Source organism: Panulirus ornatus, chromosome 55, assembly GCF_036320965.1.
Source record: "Panulirus ornatus isolate Po-2019 chromosome 55, ASM3632096v1, whole genome shotgun sequence".
Taxonomy (NCBI): Eukaryota; Metazoa; Arthropoda; class Malacostraca; order Decapoda; family Palinuridae; genus Panulirus; species Panulirus ornatus.
In genome coordinates, this window is record NC_092278.1 from 35,743,882 (window position 1) to 35,764,845 (window position 20,964).

The 20,964-nt window shown below is 41.7% G+C and overlaps 1 protein-coding gene across 2 annotated transcripts in view; it reads right to left on the reverse strand.

Annotated features, from left to right (window-relative positions):
- The window catches only part of LOC139765691 (rhomboid-related protein 4-like), a 34,597-nt gene extending 13,779 nt beyond the window's left edge, over window positions 1-20,818 (reverse strand). The window contains exons 1-2 of one of the 2 annotated variants that reach the window (XM_071693452.1): window positions 20,675-20,818; window positions 6,126-6,291 (exon numbers count right to left, since the gene is read on the reverse strand). In XM_071693452.1, coding sequence (XP_071549553.1) covers window positions 6,126-6,242 — 117 coding nt within the window. In that variant the 5' untranslated portion in view covers window positions 6,243-6,291; window positions 20,675-20,818. The remainder of the gene's footprint in view (window positions 1-6,125; window positions 6,292-20,674) is intronic. The other variant, XM_071693453.1, reaches the window with a different exon arrangement.
- Window positions 20,819-20,964: the final 146 nt, after the last annotated feature.

Below are 20,964 nucleotides of genomic sequence, written 5' to 3' on the forward strand. Positions count from 1 at the left end.
CGACACATATATCCTCTTGGTCAATCTTTCCTCACTCATTCTCTCCATGTGCCCAAACCACTTCAAAACACCCTCTTCTGCTCTCTCAACCACGCTCTTTTTATTTCCACACATCTCTCTTACCCTTACGTTACTCACTCGATCAAACCACCTCACACCACACATTGTCCTCAAACATCTCATTTCCAGCACATCCATCCTCCTGCGCACAACTCTATCCATAGCCCACGCCTCGCAACCATACAACATTGTTGGAACCACTATTCCTTCAAACATACCCATTTTTGCTTTCCGAGATAATGTTCTCGACTTCCACACATTCTTCAAGGCCCCCAGAATTTTCGCCCCCTACCCTACCCTATGATCCACTTCCGCTTCCATGGTTCCATCCGCTGACAGATCCACTCCCAGATATCTAAAACACTTCACTTCCTCCAGTTTTTCTCCATTCAAACTCACCTCCCAACTGACTTGACCCTCAACCCTACTGTACCTAATAACCTTGCTCTTATTCACATTTACTCTTAACTTTCTTCTTCCACACACTTTACCAAACTCAGTCACCAGCTTCTGCAGTTTCTCACATGAATCAGCCACCAGCGCTGTATCATCAGCGAACAACAACTGACTCACTTCCCAAGCTCTCTCATCCCCAACAGACTTCATACTTGCCCCTCTTTCCAAAACTCTTGCATTTACCTCCTTAACAACCCCATCCATAAACAAATTAAACAACCATGGAGACATCACACACCCCTGCCGCAAACCTACATTCACTGAGAACCAATCACTTTCTTCCTACACGTACACATGCCTTACATCCTCGAAAAACACTTTTCACTGCTTCTAACAACTTGTCTCCCACACCATATATTCTTAATACCTTCCACAGAGCATCTCTATCAACTCTATCATATGCCTTCTCCAGATCCATAAATGCTACATACAAATCCATTTGCTTTTCTAAGTATTTCTCACATACATTCTTCAAAGCAAACACCTGATCCACACATCCTCTACCACTTCTGAAACCACACTGCTCTTCCCCAATCTGATGCTCTGTACATGCCTTCACCCTCTCAATCAATACCCTCCCATATAATTTACCAGGAATACTCAACAAACTTATACCTCTGTAATTTGAGCACTCACTCTTATCCCCTTTGCCTTTGTACAATGGCACTATGCACGCATTCCGCCAATCCTCAGGCACCTCACCATGAGTCATACATACATTAAATAACCTTACCAACCAGTCAACAATACAGTCACCCCCTTCTTTAATAAATTCCACTGCAATACCATCCAAACCTGCTGCCTTGCCGGCTTTCATCTTCCGCAAAGCTTTCACTACCTCTTCTCTGTTTACCAAATAATTTTCCCTAACCCTCTCACTTTGCACACCACCTCGACCAAAACACCCTATATCTGCCACTCTATCATCAAACACATTCAACAAACCTTCAAAATACTCACTCCATCTCCTCTCACATCACCACTACTTGTTATCACCTCCCCATTTGCGCCCTTCACTGAAGTTCCCATTTGCTCCCTTGTCTTACGCACTTTATTTACCTCCTTCCAGAACATCTTTTTATTCTCCCTAAAATTTAATGATACTCTCTCACCCCAACTCTCATTTGCCCTTTTTTTCACCTCTTGCACCTTTCTCTTGACCTCCTGTCTCTTTCTTTTATACATCTCCCACTCAATTTCATTTTTTCCCTGCAAAAATCGTCCAAATGCCTCTCTCTTCTCTTTCACTAATACTCTTACTTCTTCATCCCACCACTCACTACCCTTTCTAATCAACCCACCTCCCACTCTTCTCATGCCACAAGCATCTTTTGCGCAATCCATCACTGATTCCCTAAATACATCCCATTCTTCCCCCACTCCCCTTGCTTCCATTGTTCTCACCTTTTTCCATTCTGTACTCAGTCTCTCCTGGTACTTCCTCACACAGGTCTCCTTCACAAGCTCACTTACTCTCACCACCCTCTTCACCCCAACATTCACTCTTCTTTTCTGAAAACCCATACAAATCTTCACCTTAGCCTCCACAAGATAATGTATATTCGCATAAACCCAAGTTCACCATGCACTTACAGCTTACGCAATGCACAGTAAAATGTAACAATCATATAATAATAATAATATTTTTCTTACATAGACTCAGAAAATAAAATTAATCTTGTGTAATCGGAGTCGACCACAGTAAAAGTTAACGCTTGTTTTATGTAATTTGCCATTACGTGTGATATATAAAATAATAATCAGACTATTGAAAAACAATAGTGCTGTGTAATCGAAGAGATCGTCAGGTATAACCAACGTCTATATAAGTTAAATGGGCCTTGGTTATAACAGTGTGGGGAAGCTGCCGTGTTCAAGGGGGTTGACAAAGTATTTATGGTTTTTGCATGTAGAGCTCGCGCTCCTGGTTTAGGTAAGCTACTGCAAAATGGCCTAAAAACAAATAGTAACACTAAGATACGAGAGGAAATACAATGTTAATGAGTAGTCGACTTTACTTCTGCATCATCTGAGTAAGGCATACACTTGCATGGTTAAGCCTCTTTGTTCAACTGAACACACTGATTATCCCTGTGACCTTCCCTTTGTATGTCAGAGGTGGACGGAACAAGAAGTGGGAGACCAAACTGGAGGTGGAAAGATGGAGTGAAAAAGATTTTGAGTGATCGGGGCCTGAACATGCAGGAGGGTGAAGGGCATGCAAGGAATAGAGTGAACTGGAACGATGTGGTATACCGGGGTCGACGTGCTGTTAATGGATTGAACCAGGGTATGTGAAGCGTCTGGGGTAAAACATGGAGAGTTCTGTGGGGCCTGGATGTGGAAAGGGAGCTAGACAGCTAGAGACTGAGTGAGAAAGAATGTGGCCTTTGTTGTCTTTTCCTAGTGCTACCTCGCGCACATGCAGGGGGAGGGGGTTGTTATTTCATGTGTGGCGGGGTGGTGACGGGAATGAATAAGGGCAGACAGTATGAATTACGTACGTGTATATATGTATATGTCTGTGTGTGTATCTATATGTATACGTTGAGATGTATAGGTATGTATATGTGCGAGTGTGGACGTGTACGTATATACATGTATATGTGGGTGGGATGGGCCATTCTTTCGTCTGTTTCCTTGCGCTACCTCGGGAGACAGCGACAAAGTATAATAAATAAAAAAAATACAAATACTTTGCATAATGAGAAAAGTCTGCTGGTTGAGAATGGTTGGCCTACGGCTGGTAACAACACATACACGTTTGCTGGAAATTCTGCCGGTATCGAAGCAGGTACGTGGCTGAGTTGTGGTTCAAGGTTGTATTGGTGCATAGAGAGTCGCAGACCGTTGTGATGATATAGGGAATTCTCGACTGCGAGTTTCGAGAGCAATAAGTGTGTTTGGCGACTCGGCATCGCCCGAGGACACGCTGGGCGTGAGGGTGTACAATACCCAGAAATGTAAAGCAGGTTCTGACCGGCTACGTTGTGTAGCGGACGGCCACATCGTGGCCAAGGGATCCCATAGGGCGAAAAAAAATGTGCCAGGTGAGATCCACCCGGTTCTGTGGGAGTGACACAATGCTCCAAACTGTAGCTAGACCGCGCGAATAACTGGCGCGAAGCCGGCAGTTACGAGGAAGGGTAGGTTTGACTGTACTCAGGCTGAGGTCCAGAAATGAATTAAACTGGGGGTGGTGAGGCATATTCATAAGTTGTGGAGTTAGTGTTGGAGCAGGATTCAGAGTGTGACAAAGTGGTGCTGGTGTTAAGGGTTAATGTGTACATTAGTTTATGGACGAAGGGAGTCACGGTAAAAGTATGTGAACTATTGAACTGACTGGCAGAATAAGGTTTGGCCACATTAACCCAGGTGTGTTGTGACATAGATTAAAAAAAAAAAAGGTGTGTTGTGACATTAAAAAAAAGTTATCAGGCATTGTGTTAATAGCTAACACCCTGCATATGAACAATTTATGAACTTGGAAATCTTTTATTCAATATTGTGAACAAGGTTTCATTTAGTTTTGAAAGAAAATTAAATTTTATTGTTTTGTATTTCACACAAATTAATCTTGTAATACTTATTTTGGATATTAAGTAGATTTTTTGTTTCAATGACCTATGCCGGAATTCAAGTTTTAAATTTTGTTAGAATAATGTAATGTGGCGATAAGACCTTTCACGTATCTTCTGATCGTGTCATATTGGGTTGCAATATTTGGGTCACTGTCTGATTTCTAAAGCTTGTACAGGTTATTTCAGCGCCGTTTAGCTTTTGCAATATCTTGGGACTACCATCCTGGCTTGTTGTTTTACGAAAAAGTTGGTAAGTCTGGAGATTCAATTTCAACACTTCGAGGTGGTTTGCCAGTTGATTTCTGTATGGTTATGATCTCTAAGAATGATCAATTCTTTATCCTATATATTGCTCATTGTGAACTCTCGTATATTACAGTGTCCATATCTGCTGGCTTATTATGGCGTTTATGGACGACGTTTATATGAAATCTAGAATATTCTGAGCAAATCTGAACATGCAAGTGTTCAACAGTGTTGTAATACGAATTTCGATTGGGTTTAGGCAAGATTTTACATGCAGTGCAATTCCACCTCCTGAACCGTCTCTGTCCTTTACACATAATTTAAAGTCTTGACAGATTGTACTCGGCTAATTAGATCGTTGTTTATCGTGTTCAGAAATGTTTCTCTTTAAACCAATCATATCAATGTGTTTACTGGTAAACAAACAATGCCAATTCTGCTATTTCATTTCGGTTGGATTTTATATTCATGTAAACGTCATGTAATTTCTTCCGAGTGATTTCTGTGCGAGACTGGCGCCATGATTTGGTGACTGCCTACTTCTAAACCAATCATATCAATGTGTTCACAGGTAACCAAACAATGCCCAATCAGCTATTTCATTTCGGTTGGATTTTATATTCATGTAAACGTCATGTAATTTCTTCCGAGGGATTTCTGTGCGAGCTGGAGCCATGGTTTGGTGACATGGCTATTTTTAGACCCGGGGCGTTATGAGGCCACACCCCCTCTTAACCCCCACCTCCCCCGGCCGAAGCCGCCTGATGTGGGGGTAGCGAACTCGACCTAACCAACCTCGCTCCTGTGACATGTATGGTGTGCCGACCTGACCTCAAGCGCCCGTCTGATGTGGTCTACACACTCATGCATGCCCATACTGTAATGCTACGTAATTTGAACCACTGAAACCCATGTTATGAGAGAAGGGGGTACATTCCTAACCATTTTTTCCCAAGTGTAACTTTTAGGTATGGATTATACCATACCTGAAACAGGTTATCACCCATACACATTACCACATTCCATCATGACGAAATGTACAAAGATTTCTGACTGAAAAGTTATTAATGTATGGTGCTGCTGGAGTGGGGTGGGGGTAAATTGAGGGTTACTGGTTGGGAGAGGCATTAGGGTTATGGAAAACACTCCAAATTGTGATTCAACAACTGTTGTCTCAAGACAGGTAAGACAGATGATATCTAATATCTAACACTAAATAAATTAGAAGGTAATAGCGTGAGGGAGAGACCCCACACCTTACGTATGAATGGTTCAAACTGTAAAGATTTGAAGATGCACCAGATTATAATTTATTTTTTCTTATTTCAACTTTACTGATGTTTAAAAATGTTCCAGTATCATCTAAAATAGTTAGCAGGAGGGAGATCGAAGGTTTCTGATACCAGAGGCAGTTCGCGGGACATGCTGGCTCTGGGGTGAAACGGCATGTTCATGGAAACGTGTACACATAGGAAATGTGGATAGATGTTGGATGAAGAGAAATAGAAAAGATATTACAGGAATAAATCTGTGCAAGGTAGAATAAGGAACAATGTACACGAAGGCTATTCAACACGAAGTAGTATAAGAAACAATGTATACTAAGACTATTCAATACGAAGTAGTATAGGGAACAATGTATACTAAGACTATTCAATACGAGGTAGTATAAGGTACAATGTATACTAAGGCTATTCAATACGATGTAATATAAGGAACAATGTATAGTAAGGCTATTCAATAATCTACGAATCACACGAGTTTCTACAGGTACCACCTCACCTGACCAATGACAGCAAGAAGAGTAACTGGAGGTATGGTGTTCATCCCTATGCTATAGAGTTTGTGGGCGAGTAGCATAATTCCTATACCAAGTACTGGTCGACGTTGCCTGGCCATCGTCACTCTTGAACCTTGAAGTAAACTGTCAGCTGATTTCTTGAAAGTCCTGGGAAAGAAACATCAAAATGTACGATTAATGTTTTATGGAAACATCAAAATGTACGATTAATGGTTTATGAATAGGCCATGAGGTCATACAATTTAGATACGTTAACATGATTTCCACGATAAATTCACATCCAAGGGGGTGGGTCGCCATACGTGTCAAAAGTCACGTAGGCCATTTGTCGTACTAAAAAGCCGGTTTTCTCGCTGAAGTATAGACGCACAGTGACTTTTGGCCCAAATTGTATAACTACCTTTATATTCAGTATTCATAAACTTTCTTTTTAAGTTGGAGGCCTGTCATGGACTGCAGTTAAAAGGCCGGGCCTTAATCAAAATATAGAGATTACGAATGGGAAAAGGAAGAGACAAGGGAAAGTATTAATTGGGGGGGGGGGGGGGAGTGAAAAACTTGTCTTTCAAAATGTACTAAGTCATAAATATTAGGGATTTTTTTTTCTTTTACACTGGAGGCTCCAGTCACTAACAATGGTCTACATCATGACCGTAATTGAAACACAAGAGAATTCTGAGAGGGAAAAGTAAGAATGTGAAATAATAAAAATAATAATAATAATAATAATAATAATAATAATAATAATAATAATAATAATAATAATGATCATAACAATAATAATAATGATAATAAAACTTATACAGTCTACCAGGTCATAGTTACTGGGAAAGACATGAGAAGGTAGAGAGTTAAGAAAAACTTTTCAAAACGGTCCATCCTTGAGTTGCCAACAGCCATACAGTACTCATGTGACGTAGCAGCTTGCCGAGTATTGTGTGGTCTAGCTAGTAGTGGGGGCACACAAGCAGCCAGCTCTCGGGAGAAAAACCAAAGTAATACCTACAGAGGAGGGAAAGTGAACCACAATTGTGGAATACAAGAGGGTGAAGTTTGGATGTTAGCCTGAAACAGTTTCTAAGTCGGACCGCTTTCGACTAAACTCTGTCAAGTTAGGAGTGATAGTTCCAAACCTTCGAGGTACAGGGAAAGAAACAGTTATCAAAACGGCCCACCCTTGAGTTGCTAACGGCCACAAAGGAATCATGTAACGCAGCAGCATGCTGAGTATTTCGTGGTCTAGCTCGTGGTGGGAGCACCCAAGCAGTCAGCTCTCGGGAGCAAAAACCACAGTAATACCTATAGAGGGAAATGGTTCAAGACACCACTTTAATGCTCCCCAGTCAGGACTATAGTACTACTCTGGGCAGCTTCAGTCAAATACTTTTTCTTCACATAAAATAGTTTACTTATCTTCCTCCTTTTCTTGTTTTGCATTTCCAATTCTCATTACGTTTCCAATTTTATTTAATGGATCTCCAAACACCTGAGAAGCTCAAATTTCTCTTCACTGTATTTACTTTTTAATAAAACCTGGTATCTTACCCTTCCACGTAACAGTTTCAACTAGGGCATTCTTTTGTTTGCGCCATGTCACTTTACTAAAAAAAAAAAGCTTTTACTTACATTAATGGATTGGCGGAATGCGTGCATAGTGCCATTGTACAAAGGCAAAGGGGATAAGAGTGAGTGCTCAAATTACAGAGGTATAAGTTTGTTGAGTATTCCTGGTAAATTATATGGGAGGGTATTGATTGAGAGGGTGAAGGCATGTACAGAGCATCAGATTGGGGATGAGCAGTGTGGTTTCAGAAGTGGTAGAGGATGTGTGGATCAGGCGTTTGCTTTGAAGAATGTATGTGAGAAATACTTAGAAAAGCAAATGGATTTGTATGTAGCATTTATGGATCTGGAGAAGGCATATGATAGAGTTGATAGAGATGCTCTGTGGAAGGTATTAAGAATATATGGTGTGGGAGGCAAGTTGTTAGAAGCAGTGAAAAGTTTTTATCGAGGATGTAAGGCATGTGTACGTGTAGGAAGAGAGGAAAGTGACTGGTTCTCAGTGAATGTAGGTTTGCGGCAGGGGTGTCTGATATCTCGATGGTTGTTTAATTTGTTTATGGATGGGGTTGTTAGGGAGGTGAATGCAAGGGTTTTGGAAAGAGGGGCAAGTGTGCAGTCTGTTTTGGATGAGAGAGCTTGGGAAGGGAGTCAGTTGTTCGCTGATGATACAGCGTTGGTGGCTGATTCATGTGAGAAACTGCAGAAGCTGGTGACTGAGTTTGGTAAAGTGTGTGAAAGAAGAAAGTTAAGAGTAAATGTGAATAAGAGCAAGGTTATTAGGTACAGTAGGGTTGAGGGTCAAGTCAATTGGGAGGTAAGTTTGAATGGAGCAAAACTGGAGGAAGTAAAGTGTTTTAGATATCTGGGCGTGGATCTGGCAGCGGATGTAACCATGGAAGCGGAAGTGGATCATAGGGTGGGGGAGGGGGCGAAAATCCTGGGAGCCTTGAAGAATGTGTGGAAGTCGAGAACATTATCTCGGAAAGCAAAAATGGGTATGTTTGAAGGAATAGTGGTTCCAACAATGTTGTATGGTTGCGAGGCGTGGGCTATGGATAGAGCTGTGCGCAGGAGGATGGATGTGCTGGAAATGAGATGTTTGAGGACAATGTGTGGTGTGAGGTGGTTTGATCGAGTAAGTAACGTAAGGGTAAGAGAGATGTGTGGAAATAAAAAGAGCGTGGTTGAGAGAGCAGAAGAGGGTGTTTTGAAATGGTTTGGGCACATGGAAAGAATGAGTGAGGAAAGATTGACCAAGAGGATATATGTGTCGGAGGTGGAGGGAACGAGGAGAAGTGGGAGACCAAATTGGAGGTGGAAAGATGGAGTGAAAAAGATTTTGTGTGATCGGGGCCTGAACATGCAGGAGGGTGAAAGGAGGGCAAGGTATAGAGTGAATTGGAGCGATGTGGTATACCGGGGTTGACGTGCTGTCAGTGGATTGAATCAGGGCATGTGAAGCGTCTGGGGTAAACCATGGAAAGCTGTGTAGGTATGTATAGTTGCGTGTGTGGACGTATGTATATACATGTGTATGGGGGTGGGTTGGGCCATTTCTTTCGTCTGTTTCCTTGCGCTACCTCGCAAACGCGGGAGACAGCGGAAAAAAAAAACTTACATTAAGTCTGGTCATTGCATTTAAGGACACTGAAATCTAACTTGAGGAATCCAGGGAGAACAATGATGATACAGGTCGAGTACCCCTTATCCGAAATGCCGGGATCAGTGTTTCGAATTTTGGAATATTAACATATACATAATGATATGCGGAAAACCGGATGATATGAAAAACGGATTAGAGTTGAGACACACCTCAACTTTTCGACCGTTCAACGGTTTTCCTCAGGAAACATTGATCCCAGCATTCATCGGGACCGTGTTCCCTTGCTAGTGATGGTCACCCGGTCGGACGCCTTGGCGTGTCGCTCTCAGATTGGATCGCTTGTCCTGCTTGCCTCTACCCGTTCACAGCCAGCTCCTCTGCCCCACGTGAACAGCAAGATTGAACTCAGACCTTGTGTTAACGTTGTCCTTATTCTTTTACTTTATGTAAGCTCTCACACGATCACTAAACGGTCGACTTCAAGTTAACGATAGGCAAGTGACAAACAATTAAGTGATACCTGGAGTACGGGATTAAGAGCAACGCTAGCGCAAGGTCTTGGTACATCTTGCTGTTCTCATCAGGCAGCGGAGAACGCTATGAACGGGTATAGGCGGCAGGGCAAGCGATCCAATCAGAGAGCGACACGACATGGCGTCCGACCGTGAAACGTAGAGGTATGTCTCAGTTCTAACCCGTTTGTTTCCATACCATTCTGTTTTCCACATTTGTCATGATGGATAATAGATATCTTGGGGATGGGACCCAAATCTAAACGAAATCCATTTGTTTCCTATACAACTTATAGCCTGAAGGTAATGTATAAAATATATATATTTTTTCATAATTTTGCGCATGAAACAAAGTTTGTGTAACAATGAACCACCAGAAAGCCTATGTGGACAATCTTCATTCCTGACTTTAAAATTTTTTTTTTTTTTTTTGCTTTGTCGCTGTCTCCCGCGTTTGCGAGGTAGCGCAAGGAAACAGACGAAAGAAATGGCCCAACCCACCCCCATACACATGTATATACATACGTCCACACACGCAAATATACATACCTACACAGCTTTCCATGGTTTACCCCAGACGCTTCACATGCCCCGATTCAATCCACTGACAGCACGTCAACCCCAGTATACCACATCGCTCCAATTCACTCTGTTCCTTGCCCTCCTTTCACCCTCCTGCATGTTCAGGCCCCGATCACACAAAATCTTTTTCACTCCATCTTTCCACCTCCAATTTGGTCTCCCTCTTCTCCTCGTTCCCTCCACCTCCGACACATATATCCTCTTGGTCAATCTTTCCTCACTCATTCTCTCCATGTGCCCAAACCATTTCAAAACACCCTCTTCTGCTCTCTCAACCACGCTCTTTTTATTTCCACACATCTCTCTTACCCTTACGTTACTTACTCGATCAAACCACCTCACACCACACATTGTCCTCAAACATCTCATTTCCAGCACATCCATCCTCCTGCGCACAACTCTATCCATAGCCCACGCCTCGCAACCATACAACATTGTTGGAACCACTATTCCTTCAAACATACCCATTTTTGCTTTCCGAGATAATGTTCTCGACTTCCACACATTCTTCAGGGCTCCCAGAATTTTCGCCCCCTCCCCCACCCTATGATCCACTTCCGCTTCCATGGTTCCATCCGCTGCCAGATCCACTCCCAGATATCTAAAACACTTCACTTCCTCCAGTTTTTCTCCATTCAAACTCACCTCTCAATTGACTTGACCCTCAACCCTACTGTACCTAATAACCTTGCTCTTATTCACATTTACTCTTAACTTTCTTCTTTCACACACTTTACCAAACTCAGTCACCAGCTTCTGCAGTTTCTCACATGAATCAGCCACCAGCGCTGTATCATCAGCGAACAACAACTGACTCACTTCCCAAGCTCTCTCATCCCCAACAGACTTCATACTTGCCCCTCTTTCCAAAACTCTTGCATTCACCTCCCTAACAACCCCATCCATAAACAAATTAAACAACCATGGAGACATCACACACCCCTGCCGCAAACCTACATTCACTGAGAACCAATCACTTTCCTCTCTTCCTACACGTACACATGCCTTACATCCTCGATAAAAACTTTTCACTGCTTCTAACAACTTGCCTCCCACACCATATATTCTTAATACCTTCCACAGAGCATCTCTATCAACTCTATCATATGCCTTCTCCAGATCCATAAATGCTACATACAAATCCATTTGCTTTTCTAAGTATTTCTCACATACATTCTTCAAAGCAAACACCTGATCCACACATCCTCTACCACTTCTGAAACCACACTGCTCTTCCCCAATCTGATGCTCTGTACATGCCTTCACCCTCTCAATCAATACCCTCCCATATAATTTACCAGGAATACTCAACAAACTTATACCTCTGTAATTTGAGCACTCACTCTTATCCCCTTTGCCTTTGTACAATGGCACTATGCACGCATTCCGCCAATCCTCAGGCACCTCACCGTGAGTCATACATACATTAAATAACCTTACCAACCAGTCAACAATACAGTCACCCCCCTTTTTTAATAAATTCCACTGCAATACCATCCAAACCTGCTGCCTTGCCGGCTTTCATCTTCCGCAAAACTTTTACTACCTCTTCTCTGTTTACCAAATCATTTTCCCTAACCCTCTCACTTTGCACACCACCTCGACCAAAACACCCTATATCTGCCACTCTATCATCAAACACATTCAACAAACCTTCAAAATACTCACTCCATCTCCTTCTCACATCACCACTATTTGTTATCACCTCCCCATTTGCGCCCTTCACTGAAGTTCCCATTTGCTCCCTTGTCTTACGCACTTTATTTACCTCCTTCCAGAACATCTTTTTATTCTCCCTAAAATTTAATGCTACTCTCTCACCCCAACTCTCATTTGCCCTTTATTTCACCTCTTGCACCTTTCTCTTGACCTCCTGTCTCTTTCTTTTATACGTCTCCCACTCAACTGCATTTTTTCCCTGCAAAAACCGTCCAAATGCCTCTCTCTTCTCTTTCACTAATACTCTTACTTCTTCATCCCACCACTCACTACCCTTTCTAATCAACCCACCTCCCAGATAGATAAAGCAATCATTTTCATACACTTATTCTCACATAGCAGAGAATAAGCAAACAACACAGTATTGCATGTAGGTCTGGCCACGGTGACGATGGTTTGTTACAAACTGGCGCCAACAGAGCGTCTGAGGCCAGCATGGGAAAGTGAGGTTAGGTGTGGAATTTTCCACTAGTTAGTAACGTCATGTCGCAGCTCAAAAAGTTTCGGATTTTGGAGCATTTTAGATTTCGGATGTTCAACCTGTACCTCAATTAAGGGAGAAAAGCTAGTGAAAGGGCAGCGCATTGCCCACAATGGAAGAGGCAATTCTCTGCTCCAGAGGGAATATCGAGTCAGGGTTACTGAGAATCAGTAAAGTTCTATTTGTTTTCCTTTGCGTTACGTAAACTTATCCATATTTTCCTTTGTTTTACGTAATTTCATCCATATTTTCCATCTCCAATATCCTGCCCACTTTTAGGGACCTCAAGCCAAGCTTATCAATTTTTCTTGAAAGCAAACTTCAACTGTTTATATGTGCCATACAAAGAGAAACACATTGTCCTATGATTTTTATCAACATACGTGAGGTGTCTGGGTAGTACTTGCAAGGGAGGAGTGCAAATGACTGGGAGATGTACAAGAGAAAGAAGCAGGCGATCAAGAGTAAGTTACAAGGGTTAAAAAAAAAAAAAAAGACAAGTGAGAGTTAGGGTGAGAGAATAAAAAGATGTTTTGGAAGGAGGTAAATAATGTGCGAAAGACAAGTGAACAATGGGGACATTTTTTTAAGGGAGTGAAAGGGATAGTGATAACAGGTGGTGAAGTGGAGGAGATGGGGTGAGTGTTTTGAAGGACTGTTAGGTATGTTTGATTATAGAGTGGCAGATGGATGTTTGGATCTGCGTGCTTTGCAAAATGAATGGGTCAGGGAGTGGTTTCATGAAAACCGTGCAGAAGATGAAATACGGCAAGGCAGCGGGATTGGACGGTACAACAGTTGAATTTATTAAGGTGATTATGTTGCTGATTCTTTGGTAAGTATATTCATTGTGTGTATGAGGGAAGTGCCTCAGAATTGGAGGAATGCATGTATAGTGCCACTGTATAAAGGCAAAAGGGATAAAGGCAAATCTTCAAACTAAAGTCATAAGTTTGGTCTGCGCCAAGGGTGTATAATGGCACCATGTTTGTTTAACTTGTATATGGTTGGGGTGGCTAGGAAGGTAAATTCAAGAATTTTGGAGAGAGGGGTGAGTATGCACTTGGGGAGAAGACCTGGGAAGTGAGAAAGTTGTTCGCCGATGATACAGCTGTGGTGGCTGATTCGAGTGAGAAACTGCAGAAGTTGGTGACTGAGTTTGGAACAGTGTGTGAAAAAAAAAAGTTGAAAGTAAATGTGAATAAAAGCAAGATTATTAGGTACAGCTGGGTTGAGGGACAGGTGAGTTGGGATATAAGTTTGAATGGAGGAACTGAATTGTTTTAGATTGCTGGGAGTGGACTTGGCAGCGAATGGAACCATGGAAGTGAGTCATAGGGTTGGGAAGGGGACGAAGGTTCTGGGGGTGATGAAGAATGTGTGGAGAGAGAACGTTATCTCGGGGAGCAAAAAGAATAGTAGTTCCAACAATATATTGTGGTTGTGAGGCATGGGCAACAGATAAGGTTATGCGGAGGTAGGTGGATGAGTTGGAAATGAAATAATTGAGGACAGTATGTGGTGTGAGGTGGTTTGATCAAGTAATGAAAGGTTAAGAGAGATGTGTGGTAATAAAAAAGTGTGATTGAGAGAGCAAAGGAGGATGTGTTGAAATGGTTTAGACATGTGGCGAGAATGACTGAGGAAAGGTTGACAAAGAGGAAGTGTGTGTCAGAAGTGGAGGGAACAAGCAGCGGGAGACCAAATTGGAAATTGGAAGGATGGAGTGAAAAAGATTTTGAGCGATTGGAGCCTGAACATGGAGGGTGAAAGAGGTGCATGAAATAGAGTGAATTGTGATGAAGTAACATACTGGGGGTCGATGTGCTGTCAACGGACTGAACTTGGGCATGTGAAACGTCTGGGGTAAACCATGGAAAGATCTGTGGGGCCTGGGTGTGGATTGGGAGGTGTGGTTTCTGTGCATCACACATGACAGTTAGAGAATGGATTTGAGCAGATGTGGCCTTCCTCCATGTGTTTATTGGCACTACCTAACTGTCACAGGGGGAAAGCGATGTTGTTTCCTGTGGGGTTGGGTGGCGCAGGGAAATGGGTAAAGGCAAGTAAGTATGAATATGTCCATGTGTAAATGTTTTTATCTATTTTTCATTATACTTGATCGCCGTTTCCCGAGTTAGCGAGGTAGTGCCGACACAAAGAATGGCCCATCCACTCATATACACAAAAACGCCCATACACGCGCATATACATATTAACATATGCATATATACATATATACACACGTATATATTCATACTTGCCTCCATTCATTCCAGGCGCAATCCCGCCTTACAGGAAACAGCATCGGTACCCCTTGCTTCAGCGAGGTAGCGCCAGGAAAACAAACAAAAAAGGCCACATTCATTCACACTCAGTCTCTAGCTGTCATGTGTAATGCACCAAAACCACAGCTCCCAATCCACATCCAGGCCCCACAGACCTTTCCATGGTTTACCCCAGACGTTTTACATGCCCTGGTTCAATCCACTGAGCACGCCGACCCTGGTATACTGCATCGTTCCAATTCCCTCTATTCCTTGCACGCCTCTCACCCTCCAGTATATTCAGGCCCCGATCGCTCAAAATATTTTTCACTCCATCCTTCCACCTCCAATTTGGTCTCCCGCTTCTTGCTCCCTCCACCTCTGACACATATATCCTCTTTGTCAATCTTTCCTCACTCATTCTCTCCATATGTCCAAACCATTTCAACACACCCTCTTCTGCTCTCTCAACCACAATCTTTTTACTTCCACACATCTCTTACCCTTTCATTACTTACTTTCATCAAACCACCTCACACCACATAATGTCCTCAATCACTTCATTCCAACACATCCACCCTCCTTCGTACAACCCTATAATAGCCCATGCCTCGCAACCATATAACATTGTTGGAACTACTATTCCTTCACAAACATATCCATTATTGCCCTCCAAGATAACGTTCTCTCCTTTCACACTTTCTTCATCGCTCCCAGAACCTTTGCCACCTCCTCCACCCTGTGACCCACTTCTGCTTCCACGGTTCTATTCGATGCCAAGTCCACTCCCAGATACCTACAACACTTCACTTCCTCCAATTTTTTCTTCATTCAAACTTACATTCAATTAACTTGTCCCTCAACCCTACTGAACCTGATAACCTTGCTCTTATTCACAATTACTCTCAACTTTCTCTTTTCACACTTCCAAACTCAGTCACTAACTTCTATAGTTTCTCACTTGAATCAACCACCACAGCTGTATCACTGGCAAACAACAAACTGACTCATTTCCCAGGCCCTCTCATCACCAACAGACTGCATATTTGTCCCTCTCTCCAAAACTCTTGCATTTACCTCCCTAACCACCCATCCATAAAAAAAATCAAACAACCATGGGAACATTACACACCCTTGCTGCAAACCAACCTTCACTGGGAACCAATCACTCCCCTTTCTTCCTACTCATATACATGCCTTACAACCTTGGTAAAAACTTTTCAGTTTCTAGCAGCTTACCTTCCATACCATATACTCTTGAGACCTTGCACAAAGCATCTTTATCAACCCTATCATATGCCTTCTCCAGATCCATAAATGCTACATAAAATCCATCTGTTTTTCTAAGTATTTCTCACACATTCTTCAAAGCTAACACCTGATCCACACATCCTCTATCACTTCTGAAACCACAATGCTCTTCCCCAATCTGATGCTCTGTACATGCCTTCACCCTTCCCATACAATTTCCCAAATACTCAACAAATGTATGCCTCTAAAGTTTGAACACTCACCTTTATCCCCTTTGCCTTTCTACAATGGTACTATACATGCATTCCGTCAATCCTTAGGCACTTAACTATGATCCATACATAAAATGGACATCCTTCCCAACCAATCAACAACAGTCACCCCCTTTCTTAATAACTTTAAGTGCAATACCAAACAAACCCACCGCCTTGCCAGATTTCATCTTCCACAAGGCTTTCACCTCCTATTCTCTCTTCACCTAACCACTCTTTCTGACTCTCACTTTGCACACCACTCCAACCAAAATACCCTACATCTGCCACTCTATCATGAAAGACACTTAACCTTCAAAATATTCACTCCATCTCCTCCTCTCTTCATCACTACCTGTTATCACTTCCCCCCTTCACTGATGTTCCCATTTGTTCTCTTTTGTCTTATGCACGTTATTTGCCACCTTCCAAAACATCTTTTTCTTCCTAAAGTTTAATGATAATCTCTCACCTCAACTCTCAATTGTGCTCTTTTTCAACCCTTGTACCTTCCTCTTGACTTCCTGCCACTGTCTCCCCTTCTTGCACTTTCATTTTTAAAAGAGGAATCAGAAGAATCAAGAGGGGTGTGCTCATCTTGTTTGAAGGCTCAGACTGGGGTGCCTTTATGAATTAGGATGTAACCAAAATGAGAAGAAAGATAGGTAGTATGTTTGAAGAAAGAAACCTGGATGTTCTGGCTCTGAGTACAATTCAAGGGTAAAGGGGAAAAATGGTTTGGAAAAGTCTTTGGAATAAAGTCATGGGTTGGCCAGAGGAAAAGAACTAAGGAAGGAGTAGCACTACTCCTGAAGCAGGAGCTGTCGGAGTGTGTGATAGAGTGTAAGGAAGTAAATTCTAGACTGATGTGGGTAAAACTGAAAGCGGATGGAGAGAGATGGGTGATTATTGGTGTATGCACTTGGTCATGAGGTCATGAGAAGAAAGATCTTAAGAGACAAGTGTTTTGGGAGCAGCTGAGTGAGTGTGTCAGTAGTTTTGGTGCAAGAGACCAGGTAGTAGTGATGGGTGATTTAACTGGGAAGGTGGGTAATGTGGCAGTTGCGGGTATAAGTGGTACTGTGAATGGAAATGGTGAGGAGATTGTGGATTTGTGTGCTGAAAAAATAAAAAAAGACTGGTGAATGGGAATACCTGGTTTAAAGAGAGATATACATAAGTATACATATGTGAGTAGGTCAAAGGATATAACATGATTGTGTGTCAATTGATAGGCGTGTAAAAGAGAGACTTTTGGATGCTGATATGCTAAGAAGTACTATCTTGTGGAAGCAAAAAAGCTTTGTAGAGGTTTTCAAAAAAGAGGAGAGAATGTTGTGGAGATGAGAGTGATGAGACTGAGTGAGATTGGAAACGGGACTTGTGTGAGGAAGTACCAGGAGAGAAGGAGTGTAGAATGGAAAAAGGTGAGAGCAAATGACATGAGGGGAAAGGGTGAGGAATGGGATGTATTTAGGGAAGCTGTGATGGCATGTGCAAAAGATGCATGTGGCAAATTAGAAAGGGTAGTGAGTGGTGGAATGAAGAAGTAAAGTTGTTAGTGAACAAAAAAAGAAGGGCATTTGGATGATACTTACAAGGAAGGAGTGCAAGTGACTGGGAGATCTATAAAAGAAAGTGGCAGGAGGTTAAGAGGAAGGTGCAAGGGTTTAAAAAGAGGGTAAATGAGAGTTGAGGTGAGAGTAAAATTAAACTTTAAGGAGAATAAAAAGATGCTTTGGAAGGAGGGAAATAATATGCGTAAGACAAGAGAATAAGTGGGAACATCGGTGAAAGGGGCAAGGGGGAAATGATAACAGGTAATGATGAAGTTATCATTACCTAATGATGGAGTAAGTACTTTGAAGGTTTGTTGAATGTCTTTGATGATAGTGTGGCAGATGTAGGGTCTTTTAGTCAGGATGGTGTGTGAAAAGAGAGGGTCAGGGAGAATGGTCTGGTTAAGAAAGAGAATGTGTGTGAGAAATATTTAGACAAACAGATAGATTTGCATGTATTATTTATGGATCTGGAGAAGACAGAGATGTTTTATGGAAGGTCCTGAGTATATAGGAACAGTGAAAAGTTTTTATCAAGGATGCAAGGCACATGTATGAGTAAGAAGAGAGGAGAGTAATTGGTTCCCTGTGAAGGTCGGACTGCAGCAAGGGTGTGTGATGTCCCCATGGTTGTTTAATTTGTTCATGGATGGGGTGGTTAGGGAGGTAAATGTAAGTTTTGGAGAGAGGGGCAAGTATGCAGTATGTTGGGGATGAAAGGGCCTGGGAAGTGAGTTAGTTGTAGTTTGCTGATGATACAGCACTGTTGGCTGATTCCAGTGAGAAACTACAGAAGTTGGTGATGAGTTTGGTAAAGCGTGTGAAAGGAGAAAGTTGAAAGTATATATTATCAGGTTCAGCTGGGTTGAGGAACAAGTTACATGGAATGTAAGATTGAATGGACAAAATTGGAGGATGTGAAGTGTTTTAGATATATGGGAGTGGATTTGGCAGCGAATGGAACCATGGAAGTGGAAGTGAGTCACAGGGTGAGGGAGGGGACGAAGGTTCTGAGAGCAATGAAGAATGTGTGGAAGGAGAAAACGTTATCTTGGAGAACAAATATAGGTATGTTTGAAGGAATAATAGTTCCAACAATATCATATGGTTGTAAGGCAGAAGCTATGGATAGGGTTGTATGGGGGAAGGCGGATGTGTTGGAAATGAAATGTTTGAGGACAATATGTGGTGTGAGGTGGTTCGATCGAGTAAGTAATGAAAGGGTAAGAGAGATGTGTGGAAATAAAAAGTGTGGTTGAGAGAGCAGAAGAGGGTGTGTTGAAATGGTTTGGACATATGGAGAGAATGAGTGAGGAAAGGTTGACAAAGAGGATATGTATGTGTCAGAGGTGGAAGGGACAAGAAGTGGGAGACTGAACTGGAGGTGGAAGGATAGAGTGAAAAAGATTTCAAGCAATTGGGGCCTGTTGTATTTATTATATCTTATCAACGTAAATCCCAGCTATTTGAGGACTAAGTGCAATTTTCATGTTTTATTATCTTCTATAAAAGTTGTAATTACTTTTACATTATCTGAACCTAAATTTTTCCTGATCTACATCCTATCTACTATCATCCAATCTGTTATTGATGGATTATTCACTATTATCTTATCTCATCAACACTGCTAAATCACTTCTACTTAAATCTAGGGAGATCAATATATTTTTCTTCCAATATTATAAGATATTTCTGTGGTTCCCTCAACCCTTTTGCTGTACAGTTAGGCATCAGTATGGTGGTTGAAAACGACTACTGAGTAATGAAAATGCCTACAGTACATACTAAGACATCAAGAAACATACAGTAATAACAAGACTTGAGAAATGTACAGCACAAACAAACAAGTGTAGGCTAATCTTTTAAACACCAAATATAATTCTATTGATCGGAACATGAGCTGGGTGAATGTTTCACGTCAGCTGTCCGTAGGATGGCCACTTTCCTAAGTAACAAGAGGACATTAGAAAATGATGTAAGGATGCCATAGGAGTTCCTCCTGTTTCGGTTGTAGATGATAAATTTTGACAAAAGTGGAATCAATTAATTCTTCACCATCTCAACTTCTAATACTGAGTAACTTTACTCCACAAATTCTCTTTACATTAAAGCCCTCCCACTTTATGAAAACTCAAAATTACTGAAATGGGAGCTTTGATACGACTAAAATCACGCACTATATCAACTCTAGGAACTTTAAGGAATCCAATGGTATCTCTCATATAAATTATCCAAAATATGTGCTTTCTCACTTGCTTAAGTTTCATAAAAAATCATGCGGTTATGCTAGTGTTACATCTACTTTAATGTCAATCAAACTCTACTTTTTCCCTAATCTTCACAAGTGTCTTCAACAGCCAATCAGTACTGCAGGATAAGTAAAAAAGTGATTATATCGTACTCACCAACCTTAATAAAACATGCAAATGAAACAAATATCCCCTCATGAAATCTGTTCGACAGTTATTGTGGAGGCGGGAAAAACTGGAACATTACCAAAAGCAAGAACTAATTTTAGAATTAATGAGACCATCTAAATAGCTCTTTCAAACATTTCTACGATTTTCTCGGAAATACCTTGTGTTCAAATTTCATAAGTCCTTCTACTTATTCGAAAATCTCCCACGAGGTAGTCCAAAAATTGACAGGCCTGCCGAGGAAAACTACGTTGATGGACAAGATCGTGTTACAGAAATGATTCACTACTCCCCCTGTGCATACTTTGCAAAGTAATCTTACCAATATCAGGGACTGGAGACTTCCACGTGCTTCCCTGAAGCCTTGTTGCGTGCTGGCAATCAAGATGAAAGACGTGACTTGTAGCTCACAATTGTTGCACTCTCTACCATGACGTGTATTTGAATCGTTTGTTTACATCGTGAGGATGATGTCATCTTCGATCTTAAACGGCTTCACAATTCAGTCAACTAATTGCAGAATCAAGGCCTTTAGAAAAAGTAAAAATATTCTCAACTAACTGTTTGCGTACATAAGTAGCTAAATGGATATATCTTTTTACGTTAGAATGC